Source organism: Apodemus sylvaticus, chromosome 3, assembly GCF_947179515.1.
Source record: "Apodemus sylvaticus chromosome 3, mApoSyl1.1, whole genome shotgun sequence".
In the NCBI taxonomy this organism is placed as follows: Eukaryota; Metazoa; Chordata; class Mammalia; order Rodentia; family Muridae; genus Apodemus; species Apodemus sylvaticus.
Genome location: NC_067474.1, coordinates 7,220,206 through 7,233,398, shown reverse-complemented (window position 1 = coordinate 7,233,398; position 13,193 = coordinate 7,220,206). Strand labels below are relative to the sequence as shown.

Sequence of the window (13,193 nt, the reverse complement as noted above, 5' to 3'; positions counted from 1 at the left end):
GAAGCCCGGAGTTAATCAAACAGAAAATTCATCTTAATTAGCTGAGTAATTAAACTCTTTTAGCAGAGGAAAACTCAGCCTGTGCACCAAGGCAGTCCCTTACCTTAAGTCCTGGCCATTGTCATCTGATGAAACATCATCTATATGGACTTGGTCACATTCCTGAAATGCAATTTAAATGATGTGTGTTAATTTTTAAGAATCACCTTTGAAAAGAAACCCAAAGCAGTCATTTTAAAAAACAACTTAATTGGCATTCTTTTCAACTATGCCCATCAGTAGGTGGCAGTCTTATTAAATTGGCATTTTTACCTAATTGGGGACCCTTTCCTATAAGAAACAAGCAATGCCACCAGGACTACTGTTGCTCAGCTTCAGAAAACACATTTCTGTGTTTAGAAAGGAAAGTGATTGAAAACAATTAGCATGTGTGCTCCATAGACCTCAGGTACCTAAACACACCATACCGTTCAAAGCTTGACTCTGAGAGTGCTTGGCATAACTAAAACCAGATATCTTGGTAAATGCAACATGCTAGAAAAATTAAACCTGATGCTAACTGCCAATGAAATTATGACCTTTGATTGCTTGCTGAGCCACACACCAACACAGCCTGAGGCAGGCTGCCGGGGAGCCAGACAAAAAATCTGTTACTGGTTTACCATTTATTTGAGAGATGTGAGTATTATTCATTCTCTCTGTCTCTCTCTGTCTCTGTCTTTCTCTCTCTCTGTATGTGTGTGTGCGCACACATTTAAAACCGCGTGGAAGACTTTAAAACTAGATAAGAACAATCAAGCCATATGGTATGTTTTTCCCAAACCTTTTCCTGTTATTTTTACTGTTTTCCTAGCATTACATGTTCGTGGTAAGCACTGGATTTATTATGCTATTGCAAACAGGCTAAGATAGGCACTCTTCGGAACACCTAGTCACACTCATGGGCTGGAGCTCGGCTCCACAGGCCCCCAGTTTCTGCACCTGTTCACAATGAAACACTGGTGAACATCCTTCTGCTGTCTCCCCAGCCCAGGGGGTGACTGTGGGAAGCAGAGCTCCTTGTCAACATCATCAATAAATGACGACATGGTGATTTAGAAATAGAGATGGTGTCTGGCACAGAGACAAGGGATCCTTATACTTGCCCTGCTTTTATATGTTGGTCACATCTCTGACATTTTACCCAGTTTTCCACATAACACACTGGACCTTAGGATACTCATATCCATTAGAGTTTTAGTTAAAAACTACTATTAGAGGAAGACTCTCCAGGCAAAGGCTCTAGCAGGTTTCTGACAAAGTTAACCATGTCAAATCTAGGCCCTCTCTGCAAGTCAGCAAACAGCTAGGCCACAAAACAGCACACCATAAGAATAGAAGGTAGTTTCTTCATGCTGCTGGCTACTTCTGGACAAATCTTCCTCTCCATGGGTTAGCGAGGAAGGCAGCAGGAGACAGAAGGGGAAAGAAATTCAAACCAGCTGCTCCTTCCCAGAATTACAAAGGTGATGGCCCCAACCTTCCTCAAGGCGTCTATTTTGCAGGCTGCCTCTCTCAGCAAGCAGCAAGTTCCAAGGAGAAGACTTTGACCTTGTAACCCTTCAGGGCTCTCTGGAGGTCTGTGACCTCAGATAAGAAAAAGGAAAAACAGGACTCAGAGCTGAACAGTGAATTTAACATTTGCAAAATGGGTAATTCAAGGAAAACACAGCAGGCACCTTGCTTCTCTGGCATTAGCAATTAAGTCTTAGTCTAGAAGACAGGATAATCGCGTGCTAAACAACATAACTCTAGTTCTAAAGGGGTCCTGAATCATGAAAAGAGATTCCAGATCCTTACCAAGCAATGCAGTTGTTATGTCCCTCCAGCCCCAACCCCACCCCACTCCCAAAAGGAAGAAAAGTCAGGAACTAGCCCAGGAAAAGCTGTATGAAAAGGTGGGTGGATGGGATAGTCAGGGAATCCAGGGTGGAGGACTCCCTAGGTAGGGATGGGAAGGCCTGTTTGGAAAGCAGGGTATAAGGAATTTCATCTTAAACCCATTTAGTTTTAAATTTCCACCCTCTGAGAAGTGAGCAGTTGAAGAGCCTTTGTTGCCATAGTTTTCCAGCCCTGGGTTTCGATTCCCTTGCTACCTGTATTTAAACCTCATTGTTCCAGGCTGGAACTTGTTTAGTATCTTTTTGAGGAAATCAAAAGCCAACAGCTTTGGGCTTTTCCCTTGGGGAGAAGATAATCTTGAAGGTGGCACGGTTAAAACAAAGTCTCCTCCTCCTCCAACAGGACCTCCTCATCCAGGGAACTGACAAAGCCTCCTCCTCCTCCAACAGGGCCTCCTCATCAAGGGAACTGGCATTGTAGAATGATTTTAATAGAAAGAGATTTTTAAAAATCAAGAGTGCTTTTAAATGGTCTCCGTGAGCACATTTAGAAATGAAAATGCCTATTATTGTTTAAAGAGCAACAGAAAAGCGTATCAGTGCTTTAAGCACTAATAGAGTCCCTGCAAAGGATCCATTTACTTTTGAGACTGTGAACACGTGATTAACGAGTCATGTGAGCACAGCTCTGTGTTACATATGAAACAGTTGATCTGGGGGGGGCTTTGGCTGAGTGGTAACACTTCCCAAGCATCTGTGAAGTCCTGGATGACCCCTACCAATACCACACACACACACACACACACACACACACACACACACACACACACACACACACAAAATACAAAAGGTTTCAAAGACTCTCAGAAGTCTGGAGAGCACTAAGAGACTGCAATGCCCTGCAGGGTGTCACGTGTTGACTTGTCTGTCCTAAGTGTGTTTTCTACAAAACTGGAGCCCACACCTTCATGCTTATCTCCTGAACCTTGGTGTCCCTGAGGATGAACCTCTTTTCTCTCCAGTTTCAGAAGGTACCCTTGGCTTTCAGGGGCCCCTGACGCGTGAGGGTGCTTGTTTTTTAATTTCCAAATCTTTAAAGAGCTAGATAGCAGAGGGAGGAGACCAGACTACATTTTAGTTGAAGGAGCCCTGGCTCCAAGAAACCATTCCAAGTTCAAAGTCCTAAGGAGTCTATAGACTTGAGAGACAGCAATGTTGAATCCATTTCCAGGAGCCAGAATAAGTCTTGAAAAACCCAAACTGGGTGCTTGCTACAGAGAGCAGGGCATACAGGATTCCAAAGCGGAAATAAGCTTTTATTCCCAAAGCATACCAAACGTGCTGACAATGGTCTTTTGAAATGAACTTTCAGAAAGTATGTGATGGACTGCAAAGAGCCGAAACCACTGCTGAACACAGGTCCTGGCACAGCGCTCGCACTTCTGGCAGTCACTGCCAAGCAGGCATGTTTTATGTATTAATGTGCAGCCCTGCGGCTGGAGAGTGCGAAGGGACTCCCACTCTCTGGCCTGTCTGCAGGGTTGGGAAGCTAGTGACTATTGGGGTGAGGGGCACAGAGCTAGTGCAGGGACCCCAGACAGTCTTTACTTCCACTCACCCGAGCTAGCTAACAAGTATTGTAGATTAGGAAGATGCCCACTTTCCAGGCCATGTCTGTGAAGGGCAGCTTCCTTCCACTACTGCATCTGATGCTGAGACACAGTGGGGAACACAAAGGTGCAATCTAACTTCCCAAAGACAAACTGATTCTACAATCTGTGCTAAATACAGTAGCTCTGGGGTCCAAAGGAGCCTCCTTCTGCTATGGCTGCAGAGGTCTAAGGAGCTGATGTTTGCAAGGAATGACACAGCCCACTCCTGGCCTTCGTTAGTTTTGAGGCTGTAGGAAGCAAATATAGATAATGGGACCACTGATCTAAGTAAACAGGTCAAGACAACTTTTATGGTCCGAGACTGCCTTGGCAGACATTTCCTTCTGATAGCATTGGGATGGGTAGAGAAACAGGCAATTGTTGGGTGAGCCTTCATTTTCTTTCTCAAAACAGCAAACCCAGACCTCCTTCAGTGACATAAAAGGCTCTATAGACTGAGCCAGCAGCTTAGGTAGAGAAAAACCTGGTAAAGAAACTGTTTCTCTGGGTCTCCAAATCTTATACATCACAATTAATATAGAGTTGAAAATAGGTCATATATAAAGGGAAAAGTTGTTTATGGTAAGGGCTTTTGGGCCAGAAACTCTGCATAAGGGAAAAACAACGTGATAGTAACAGAAAACAGAATTATAACATTTAAAAACACTTATTGCATTTTTAGTGTATGTGTGTGTGTGTGTGTATGTGTATGTATGTATGTGTGTGTGATATGTGTAGATAAAGGCACATGAGTAACATAGAATATGTGTAGAGGGAGAAGATAGATTGTTAGTCATTTCTCTCCTTCTATCATGTAGCCTCAGGGATCACACTCAGGTCACCAGGCTTGGCAGCAAGTATCTACCTGCTGAGACATCTTGCCAGCCCATAACTAACATTTAAATTTGATCAGTTATATATGGAAGCTAACCACACAAACAATTTCAGGGAGGAATAGGGGTCATTGCAAAGCTATGATTATCTTTTCCTGAGAAAACTTTATTAGTAATTACTACATTTGAACATCACTAAAGCATAGCCACTTCCTGTCCTGGGGTTGGTCCCTTGCTGTCCAGAAGCGCTGAAATACCAGAGTTGACCACTCCTCCGAACCTGGTTAACAAACTATTCTGCATTGACATTTTATATACCTCACAGGACCCTCCAATAATGCAAGACCACTTTATTAGGAGCCAATTCCTGTGCAGGCAGATCACCCCTACCCCCAAACCCCAAATCCAAAATGTTCCCCAGTCATAAACTCTTTGAGCCAAGATGCCACTCGTGGAAAATTCTGTACTACTTAGGCAGTGGGTCCACAGCCAAAAGATAGATGAGCTTAAAATAAAGTATAATATTGCCTTTGGACTACGTATGACATGTATATGTGGAATGTTAGTAAGTTTTCTGTTTATATATGGATCACATTCCAAAGTTACCTTACTATGTATATGCGTATATTCCATAATTTTAAAAAAAAATTAAAAATCACCAAATGTTTTAGGTTCCAAATATTTTGGGGAAAGGATGCTTTGCTTTCATGACTTGTGGAATTCCTGAAGAGGCAGGAAGGGTGTTTTCTTTAGTTTGTGGGAGAAAGTTCAAGGACATCTAATGTTCTCCTTCACAGATGAGAAATGAAGTCTGAGAAGTTCAGGGCAGCAGGACGCTCCCACAGCCATGGGACACAGACACCTGACCACCATTGTCACTTAGGACCAGGGTTCTTTGTGGTTTTTGTCAGTTGCTTGGACCTTAGGGGACTCCACCTGGGAAGCGTGTCCCCCCCCCCCACGCCAGCAGGCCATGGTCCAGATCCAGAAAGGAGACTCAATCACACACAAGTTACTGTGTCTTTACTAGGTGAAAAAGTCCATACATGAATGTATGTGGTGAGCATGTGTTCATGTATTTTTAGCATGTTACACTGACAACCAGCACACTGTGAGTGGGGAAAAACAGGAAGGCCAAGAGTACAGCTTAAGCTACCATCTCCATGGCAGGGGCTGGGCTGGGCAGAGATAAGCTGTTTGAGGTGTGGGCATGGGCCCTCGAGCCCTTAACTAAGCTGACTTGTCTTTCAGATAAACACTAACAATCAAAGAACCCAAGTTTCTGCTTCCTCTGCTCTCTTTCACTGTGATTCACGGAGGAGCAAGAGACATAAAAGAATCGAACTGCAGGCATCGATGGGGTCCTCAGTCGGTAGCTGCTAACATTCCTAGAGCCAGGCTGTAAAATGCCACATGGGTGGCTAGGGAACAAGTCAACATACCAGGCCTCAGAACCTGGCTTGGGTGCGGGCAGCTGGCACAGAGCTGTGCAAGCCTGAAACCCACGGCCATCAGCAGACGGGTCTTTGCTTTTAGGACTTTGCTGCACTGTTTTTCTGCTTTTTTGGTCCCTCCTGTCTTATTCTTGGCATGGCATCTCCAGCTGACCTTTTTCTGATCCGTCATCATCTCTGGGTGTCTAAGGGTGGGCCACAGCCTTGTTCATTTGGATCAAGCCCCGGGAATAACTCAGATTTTGTACAGGGCCTCATATGCAAAATATTAACTTATGGCAGGATTTTTCTGCAAATATTTATTCTGCTTTGATACTGTAGTGGTTGTTCTTCCCCCCAAGCCTTTTGCTTGTACCACAATTATGTAAAAATACACCGAACGATTCAAGCTAGTTTAGGAAAATTAATAAAGAGAATTAAGACAGTTTCAATGGGCCTTACTCTCAGTGCCAAGTGGGATGATGTCACTAGCTGACACTGATGCTTTCTACTTCTGAACACGAATCTAGAAACAAAACCTTGGCGTAACTCTGAAGCCCTTGAATAAGCCGAGGCTCTAACAGGGTGCTGAGGCAGTTATGAAAGGCAATGGTGAGAGAGTGGTAGGCTCCTGTCTTCAGAGAAGTTGAGTTACCCTACCCACATTCTTGTGATCCATTCAATTGAGTTTGTCAATGTTCTAGATTTACCATGAGAAAACAGACAGCTGTCATGCCTTCTAATTGTTTCAATACCTTCCTATCTGGATTTAAAAGGGAAGAAGTCATTGGATGGGTAGCAATCATTACTGCCCCCTTTTAAATGAAATATTTACTCTACTTTTATGTTTGTGTCTTGTCTACACATTTGTATGATTCAGAAAGTCTGAGGAGGGAACAAGGTAGTCCTGAGAAAAGCCCACAGATGGAAAAGGTGAAGGGCGCTGCCTCTAATTATCTCGTGACGGGTTGAGCTCCTACACCCTAGAAGTTAGGTGAACCAACTTCTCACTTGCCACCTTCTGTCTATAAAAGGAGTATTCCCAGTTGAGATGTTGTGTATTTATGGATACTAATGTAACCCCAATGGCTTCCCAGAGGTGTGCCCAAGCCTAACTCATACTCCCTTAGCTTGGCATCACAGAACAAGCCCAATCCCTGGAGATAGGGTGGGCATGCGATCAACAGCCCTCTCACACAGGCGCTGGCCAGCAAGGACCTACCTGGACTCTACCTGAGGCATGCCAGTGACACAACTCCCTTGCATGTTGCCTACCACTGAGGTATTGAAGAACAAGGGACTTTTGAAATTTAGCCCCACTCCCATCAGAGAGTGTGTGGACATGCAAGATACAGAGTTAAAACAAACCCAGAAAATATCAATCCTTAAATCCCTGCTCTAAATGACCTGCCCAGTAGACCACTGACCTTGATGTATATGCTAAATCAATATTTCAATTTCAACTATTTGTTTTGATAGAAATATGATGACACAAGTCTGCTATCCAATGAGAAAGCAGACAGACTTCAAAAAGAGACTGGCAAGAGCAGCTACATCATCTATTACTGAGTTTGTAGAAAGCGACACATCCTGTCTGTTTCTTACTGTCTTGCACTCCTGAGACAGACTTTGACTCTATTTGTGCCTGCCCTTTGCTTAGGCTTACCTAAGTGAGGGGGAATTTTGCTCCATTTATGTTTGCATTAGGAGGAAGAGCTGGATTCCTGGGTTAGAAACCCAAGATTTGATTTATAGCAGCTTTAACAAAGATACTGTTTGCTATTTTGTTCCAAATCTGTTTGTACTAATAGCCGTAAAATACGTAGAGATTAAAGTATTTACTAAAAGTGCCTACAGATGGCATGCTAAGGCAAAAGAAGCTCTTAAACTCTGCGTTGGGTATATGATATAATTGGGATAGATATTTATGATCATTTATGATATTTATGACCCTGCCAGCACTGCCACACTTATTAACAACTAGAAGACAGCAAAAACTTTTCAAAATTTGAATATTTTTATAATAATCCCTTTAAATTTTATTAATTAAAATAAGATGTCAATTTAATAATACCTCAGCATGTGGCTTTCCAAGTCACGGGGATTTCATGAAGATCAGGACTTCTTAGAGGCACAGTCTTCATAAACGTGTGCATGTCCCTTGGGCTGGGCTTTCCTCTTACCGTGAACACCTCCTTTACCACATGATTACATTAAATCTGTCTTTATCTACACTCAACCTCAGGGTGAAAAGTCTTGCTTAATATAAGCCAGAAAGAACTAAAAATAAACTTTTAAGACAAAGTAGGTTTATTTAAAATATGTCCATGCCGTGTATCTAATGTTAATGGATGGATCTAATTAACAGTTATGATATAGCTAGCTACATTTAGTCTAATGATACCAATACTTAAAATATTTTTTCCTTTCAAGTTCAATAAAGGTTTACAATTGGGTGTAAGGTTCATCTTTAATTAGCTTTGGGGGACTTCACACATGCTATGTTTGTGTTGTGCTGTTGGGCTATACAACCTTTCTGGACCGAGCTTGTACAACAGCACAAGGAGTTTCGGTGAATCTATGCTACAGCACTGATTTTGTATATAGAGGCTGATGACCATATACAGCCTCTTTTATTACTCAGTTAACAAGACAGGCTAAGGCCTCTCACAGCACAGGGCAGCATGTTAGTGTCTGGGTCTTTTTCCCATTACATATGTAATTAGCTCATTCGGTATTGCATGCACTTTACGTTATATTATGGAACTTAGAGTATGGTGATGGAAGACTAAAGCAGCAAGTTAAAAGACAGAATAATTGTTATCCACACCACTTGACAAGAGGACTCAGTGCACATTTAATGAGCCCCCCGCCCAGTGAAGTCAACCAGCAGGCTACGCTTAAGCGTCCAGCGTCCAGCGTAAGCTTTGGTTTACTGCTGAACCAATTTCTCAATTTTCAATGGGCTTGCCCATCATTTTTGCACACATAATTTGTCACTGGCAGCAGACAGTGTTCTTTGTAAGTCTTGTCTCCTTTCTTTTAGATCTATTTTTCCGCTGAGAGTATGTACTAGAGAGGAATTTTTCACAGTGACACCAACTCAAGGCTTGCTGTGAATAATCACTTTCTCATAAGAACCATTCTTTACATTGCAGCCTTGCAGGCTGAGTCTGGAAAAACACCCAGGCCAGGGGACCTTTTGCCCCTCTCTGCAGTCACTTTCTTTTTACCCCCGTTGCCACCTGAGGAAAAGGAGCCCCATGTGAATATATCTACAAAGTGTTTTACAGCACACTGCAATTTACACAGAGCATGCGTGCTGTGCATGGACCTAAAATGGTCAGCCGTAAACGGCAATAGGTGATATTTTAAAGAAGGTGTTCTTTTCCCTGCAGCAAGTTTGCACGCTTTCTAGTTCTTTGCAACAAATGTAAGTTGCACTTTTCACTATTTATGTCCACAGATTCACTTTTACCTGAAAAAGAACTATTTTCATGTAAGTTTCCTTTTTTTGTTTGTTTGTTTTTTTTTTGTTGTTGTTGTTGGGTATGGCTAAAGTTTCAAGTTTGTAAGTTTAAAAAAGGCCAGTTTGTCAACTTCAGTTAGTTTATTGAGTCAGAGAATCTTACAATGGGAAGAAATACTCACTTGATTCTAAAGAACTATGTGGCTCAGAATAAACAGGCTCTCATCAGAGTAGCCTTAGCTGACCAGTTTCTACAGTATTCCTAAACCAGTGTTCTCTGCTGTGGAATTATTACTGACTCCAGAAAGAAAAATATGCAGAACCGGACACAGGCACTTGAAAGGGGAAGAGGTTCCCTGTGAGTTACAGGAAGCCAGCCGTCATCACCTCCCATCAGCGGACCCTGAGGGCAGTGGGTCCTCTGAGGGGATTCTCATAAAATACCTTCTCTTCCAAGTGGCAGTGGACTTGGAGACCCACCAACTCAGCCTGCCTGAGCCTTTTGTTAGAAGACACAGTCTTCAGATAAGAGCAAAGGATCCAAGCTTCCGTAGGGCTTAAGGAGAGCTCCCCACCAGATCTACTCTTGCCAGTATGAAGAACCCAGTGAGCTCTAAATCACTGACAGCCTGAGAGGAAAACAGACCGAAGCTTGTTCATACTTATATTTCTACTATCTGTAAAGCCCCTTCTCCAGAATTAGAGCTACAGATATGTTTGGGTGTTTGTGGTCTTAGGGGAAAATACTGTATCATATATCAAGAAAGCATGACTTTATTACATATTCTCTATGAACCATGACAGTAACACTAGAGTACATATAGAACACAAATTCTGAAGTCTCTTATTTGTTTAGTCCTGCATGCTATCAATAATGTCTAAAGGCACCTATTTATATCCCAGCCAGGAAGCACACAAAAGTGAGTAGGCATGGCGGATGGCTGAAGAGAAGGGGTGCGAGGATTGCCACCATCTTCCTTCAGGGAAGGTGCTGAAAATCTCGCATAACCCTGCTTTGTACACATTCTGTGCTACAACTTCAGGTCTTGCGGGTTAGGGAAGCAACACCAATGTATGTCTCCTTCTGTCTCACTTAATTGGTGCCTCAGAAAAATTACAATCCAGTGCAATCCAGTGCAGCCAGACTGTTGAGAGCCTCTGCAGTGACCCAAAGGATCCCAGCACAGCCTCCTCGCCCCTGTGCAATCAGGAGTGGTACACTGTCAGTCCCTCTTTTCCCGATGATAGGTTTGTCCACAGCTTGCTGCAAAGCTCTCTTTCTCCATTCCCTCATGCTCAGGCTAAACTTTTATTGGTTTCTTTCTTTCTGCAAGTCCTCCAATGTCCTCCACACAACTCACCCTTTGAGTAACAGTAGCTGCCAGCATTGAGCCGTTGGTATGGGCGAGACCCTGTCAAGTGCTCTTTCCAGCCTTCCTAAATCACTGCGTCTAACATGGAGACATCTGAGGATAATTCCCAGGTGCCATGCCACATAATAATCTCTGTGGGGGAACACACCGTTTCTTTTATATATTTTTTCACCCTATATATTTCTTAACAATGGACCAAGCACACGGATACCACTGAACATAGCCTTTCACGTGGTCTCTTTGGCAAGGCTGAGTCAGGAGAGAAGACCTAATCAGAAGCAAATTGATAATGTTATGGTATGGCACCATTAGTATAAGAAGGTTATAAAAATGAGATTATCATATGACTGTAAAATGATATAAGCCCACACAAAAATTCATGGAAAATGATAAAAGAGACTGACTCCTCCCTAACTTGTCAGAAATTATAAGCATCTCTCATCCCTGCTGTACCCTCCCACTTAGTCACTGATCCCAAGTTGCTCAATGTTCTGTGAAGCTTACATTCTCTAGGGGACAGACAAGGGCAAACAAATCCAGATTAGGATGATTTATCCCCTCCTTCCACAATATGTGACAAACCTATAACAAGAATTAATCACCTATGTTATTCTTAATATGTACCTCTGTCCTTCTGCCTCTGTCTCTCTCTCTTGTGTGTCTACGTGCGCGTGCGTGTGCGTGTGCGTGCGTGTGCGCGCGCGCGTGTGTGTGTGTGTGTGTGTGTGTGTGTGTGTGCAAATGTGCATGTGTGTGTATGTGTGTGTATACTTGCAGGAGATTGAACTCAGGGCCTTGTGTGTACTAAGCAAATGATCTGCCACTGAGCTATCATGATTTATATCACTGTGGTGGATTTTTTGTTTGTTTGTATTTTGTGTTTTTTTTTTAGGTTTTTGAGGTGAGCGCTCCCCAATAGCCCAGACTTGCCTAAAACTCTCAATTCCCCTGACTTTCCCTCCTGAGTGCTGGGATTACAAGGTATTCACTATACCCAGGAATTTTTTGAAAGACTGTGTCACATTTCATTTTATGTACATTCTATATTTTTTTAGTTAAACAATGGCTGACAGCATTTCCCTGGACTGTTAATTCTAGCAGCCTGGCACACAAGTCCATTCTTTCTAATTCTATTTTGAGTATTGAGAATAACCCTTCGCACACAAGTACTGCTCTATGAAGGCTGACATGGACAGTGACTGTAAGGAAAATGGCTAGGCAGAGAGTTGACATCCATTCATCTCCTGTCCTCTTTTAGGTGTTTCTAGCTGATAATAACCCTCCGGCTCTCCGGTTTTGCTCATTGTCTAACTCTGGCTTGCAACACTAATTTCTAACGTCCCTCCTTTTACCACTGCTCTTCCCACTAAGCTTCAGTGGTAGGTAGTTTCCTGTTCCTCTTTTCTTTCAGCCACACCCACGGCCTTTATTTGTACTACCAGCTCCAACCCTACTACTCCATAAAGAAGTACATTCATCTGCTTTATCCATATAAATCCATATCCATATCCACCTAAAGGTGTTGCCATAGACTTGGTTTCTCTCTTACTTCAACCTGAATAAAGCTTTAACATCTTCCCTGAGTGTTTGAAAAGTGCACCTTGACAGTTTCCAGAAGGCCTTCGCCACTCTACAAGCCATTGTCTGGGAATATGATTATAAGTGTGAGTTTTTCATCTTAATTCCCTATAATTTAAATAACTTATCATACATTTAAAAATCAGTTCCAGTCAGTCATTAAAATGATTTCTTGTCCATGAAATCCCGGCGTGCTTTTCATGCATGCTAACACACTGCCTTCCGTGGTTAGTTTCCAAGGTACTTCTACTTTTTTTGTTTAAAGAAACACTTCATCTTCAAGTCCAGTAGGACTGTACTAATAGAAGCTTAAATCTCTAAAAGGGACAGTGTCTTAGACATCTGTTTCCTTTAACTTAGTGAAAATACCCCCCCAAGGTAATTCTTGGTCACTTACACCCAAAGAGGCAAAGGAGTTGGCAAAAGAACATTGTTTAAAAGCAACATCCTCTGCCTGGGACCCGGCCTCCACCTGTTTACAGAAGAGGAGTGAGCAGAGAATGAGCAGCGAGAAGAACCGAGCATTTAGAAGTCACTGTTGGAGCCACCCTTGGAGTACCTAGTGAGGCTTGCACAGAGGCTCCATTGTAGACACGCTGAAATGGGAGAGGCCCCCAGGGATGCAGCTGAAACACATTTGTGGAAAGTTGGAGTTACAGGCCTTCTCTTGTGCTATTCAATATTAAAGAAGGAAAGAGAGAGAGAGAGAGAGAGAGAGAGAGAGAGAGAGAGAGAGAGAGAGTCAGACAGACAGAGAGAGACAGAGACAGACAGAGACAGAGAGAGATAGAGAGAGCACCTTTCTCTATTACTCCAACTCCCTAGGTCAGTAGAGTTCACCTTGGATTTCTAAAGTGCTGGTGCTCCCCCAGGACAGTGATTCACCACCTGTCAGAGTAAAAGGTCAAAACTAGACACTAACCAGACAATTTTGAAACAAACTTGGTCTTGGTGGAGCCCACTACCGCAAAGTCA

At 42.9% G+C, this 13,193-nt stretch overlaps 1 protein-coding gene across 5 annotated transcripts in view; it reads right to left on the bottom strand.

Moving 5' to 3' along the window:
* The window catches only part of Eya1 (EYA transcriptional coactivator and phosphatase 1), a 139,692-nt gene that overhangs the window by 14,554 nt on the left and 111,945 nt on the right, over window positions 1–13,193 (bottom strand). For all 5 annotated transcript variants that reach the window (XM_052175936.1, XM_052175937.1, XM_052175938.1 and 2 more), the window contains one exon: window positions 104–162. In XM_052175936.1, coding sequence (XP_052031896.1) covers window positions 104–162 — 59 coding nt within the window. The remainder of the gene's footprint in view (window positions 1–103; window positions 163–13,193) is intronic.